The sequence below is a fragment of the Sphaeroforma arctica genome (assembly GCF_001186125.1).
Source record: "Sphaeroforma arctica JP610 unplaced genomic scaffold supercont1.13906, whole genome shotgun sequence".
Lineage (NCBI taxonomy): Eukaryota > Ichthyosporea > Ichthyophonida > Sphaeroforma > Sphaeroforma arctica.
The window spans coordinates 1-620 of NW_014026652.1; the positions used below are offsets into that span (position 1 = coordinate 1).

Below are 620 nucleotides of genomic sequence, written 5' to 3' on the forward strand. Positions count from 1 at the left end.
TATTATAAGTGAATAGCGGAGTTGATAAACTGTTTACACACACACATATATATATATATATATATATGGCTTAAAACACACGGTCGAATACTCACCTTGTAAGTCGTCGAAGAACATGTGTTTATCTGCAAGATGGTATATCAGCTGCTCCATAAGCTGACCCATCTCATAGCCTTCATTTGCCATTGCTGTGTCTGTGGCACCTATGGTATCTGTGGCATTTTCAGCATATAAGCTAGCCCGTGCTGTTTCCACTGTACCGGTTTTAAAACGGGATACATCCTTCACCAGCAAGCACGCAAATATGATTAGGGTCTCGTCAAGGTCCCATAAATACACATGTCTGTAATTATGTGTGTCTTTCATCCCAACTGTCGCTTCCGATTCGTCTCCACATAATCTCTGCCTTTTGATTGGTCTGGAACTGTCCTCACTGTTCATACCCAGTTCACTGATTGGTGCTTGATCGGTAGATCTGATATTGGGCTCGTGTTCTGGAAGTACTGCACTATCTTTTGTGTTGACTGGCGTTACCTCCGGTTGCTTCTGGATCTTCTTGGCGGGCTCAAGACTGTGGACCTCTTCAAGCGTACGCTTGCTGAAACCATGGATAGTGATAT

At 43.4% G+C, this 620-nt stretch overlaps 1 protein-coding gene across 1 annotated transcript; it reads right to left on the reverse strand.

Moving 5' to 3' along the window:
- Positions 1-95: 95 nt before the first annotated feature.
- SARC_18121 (hypothetical protein) lies at positions 96-620 on the reverse strand (the record flags this gene model as incomplete). The annotated part of the gene is made up of 1 exon (XM_014287796.1): positions 96-620. A coding segment is annotated over one exon (525 nt), but the record flags the coding sequence as incomplete, so codon positions are not given.